Source organism: Pundamilia nyererei, unplaced genomic scaffold (assembly GCF_000239375.1).
Source record: "Pundamilia nyererei isolate P.nyererei 1_Seehausen unplaced genomic scaffold, PunNye1.0 scaffold00284, whole genome shotgun sequence".
Classification (NCBI taxonomy): Eukaryota; Metazoa; Chordata; class Actinopteri; order Cichliformes; family Cichlidae; genus Pundamilia; species Pundamilia nyererei.
This window is the reverse complement of record NW_005187685.1, coordinates 393,888-395,529: the sequence shown is the minus strand read 5'-3', so window position 1 is coordinate 395,529 and position 1,642 is coordinate 393,888. Positions and strand designations below refer to the sequence as shown.

Sequence of the window (1,642 nt, the reverse complement as noted above, 5' to 3'; positions counted from 1 at the left end):
CACCAGAATACTTCTGAGTTTATAGAGGTGGTCACTCGTGCTGATAATCAGTTAATCAGTTGTGTTTGATTAGCAGTATGTACCTGCTACTTGCCATCTTTATTTCTATGGAAGCAACAAGGGTTTGCTTAGTGCTTCATCCACTAATTCTGCATTTTGGCTTAGTTTTGTCAAATACATGACAGTGTAATGTCATATTTTATAGTTCATCTGAGGTTATATATCAAGACTTAATTTCAAGACCTGCTAAAAACAAGATGATTTTTATTTTGTCCTAATATGTAAACCTTGACAGAAGGTATCCTTTTAACCATGACTGCACGACAGGCAGCAGTACACGACAGAGTATAATATAATAATGTACTGAGCCTGTACTAGCTCCCAGTCTCTGCATCATTAGTCAGGTTGAGTGATAGTTGTCTGTGAAAGTAAGTTCTTAGACCTGTGAGGGTCACAACAGGACCATGTGGAATAAAAACTACTGAACAAAAACACAATATGTCACATTGGAGTGCAGGTCATTAAAATACATTTTGACACGGCAATACTGCAGAAAAAAAATCCATGTTGCAAATCTGTATTCTTTGTGTTGTGGGAAAGGGTGTGTAAGTCTTTAACTGTTTCTTTAAGGTGCTGACATGGATGTGTGCCTTACAAACTATGGTCACTGCAACTACGTATCGGGGAAACATGCCTGTATTTTCTATGATGAGGTGAGGCCTTTAAACTACATCACTCTGCAGAGCACTCCTGTGGTTGTTAGTGACCAAGATGTAAATTGTGTGTGTGTGTTTGTCGTCCTTCAGAACACCAAGCATTATGAGCTTCTGAACTATAGCGAGCATGGCACCACAGTGGATAATGTCCTGTACTCATGCGATTTCTCTGAGAAGACCTCACCATGTCCACCCGGTGGCCTGGTAGCCAAAGTCCAAGGAATCATTCGTAAGTACATCTCCGTCATCTGTTTGGATTGGCTTGAAGGAACCCAGGTCTGTGTGCCCAGTTTGACTTGGACTGCTGATGAGGTCGTCACTCATAGATTTTGTATGAACCTTTTATGAATATCCATCCATCTTCTTCCACTTAGCCACTCATCTGTATGTGTTCTGGTTAAAATGGTTACAATTTTATTTGTGAAGAAATCATAACGTCATTGCTTCTGTAAATTAAAGGAATACTTTAATTTATACTCTAATACTGAATAGAAGTATAGCCCCCCATGTGCTTAATGTCAGTGTCCTGTTTGTTACGCTGACACTGCTCCTGCAGTATTGGTCAGCTTTTAGTGTTCTTCATCCAAATTGTGGTCAAGGTCACATTTGTCATTCTTAATGGGTACATGTAATTATTTTATGCAGTGCAGTGAACCAATGACAAGAGAACTTATCACCTTCTTGCTGTAATTCATACCTTACAGTAGCCTATGAGATGTGCTGAGCTATGCGTGCTTATTTTTAAGTGAATAATATTAGCTTAATATAAAACTAAAATAAATAAGTGAACATCATCATTAGCTGTCTTCAGTCAGCCCATGTTCTTGGACTGCAGCTGCTGGCTCTTGTTCTGCTCTGAGTCCCAGTGAGCTCATTGTATTCTCATTGTTGGAGAACTGCACACGAACCAGTTCTCCGTCTGTTGT

The 1,642-nt window shown here is 39.5% G+C and overlaps 1 protein-coding gene across 1 annotated transcript; it reads left to right on the top strand.

The window, feature by feature from the left end:
• The first annotated feature begins 433 nt into the window (after nucleotides 1-433).
• Nucleotides 434-1,103, top strand: LOC102204559 (PHD finger protein 12-like). The gene is made up of 2 exons (XM_005750670.1): nucleotides 434-713; nucleotides 807-1,103. The coding sequence occupies exons 1-2, from the start codon at nucleotides 639-641 to the stop codon at nucleotides 1,062-1,064; spliced, it is 333 nt and encodes a 110-aa protein (XP_005750727.1). The 5' UTR covers nucleotides 434-638; the 3' UTR covers nucleotides 1,065-1,103.
• The last annotated feature ends 539 nt before the right edge of the window (nucleotides 1,104-1,642 follow it).

Excerpts from the sequence above, each read along its gene's own strand:
- LOC102204559 (XM_005750670.1), top strand. The coding sequence starts at position 639 with ATGGATGTGTGCCTTACAAACTATGGTCACTGCAACTACGTATCGGGG. Across the intron at positions 714-806 it reads CCTGTATTTTCTATGATGAG|AACACCAAGCATTATGAGCT; the intron begins GTGAGGCCTTTA and ends GTCGTCCTTCAG.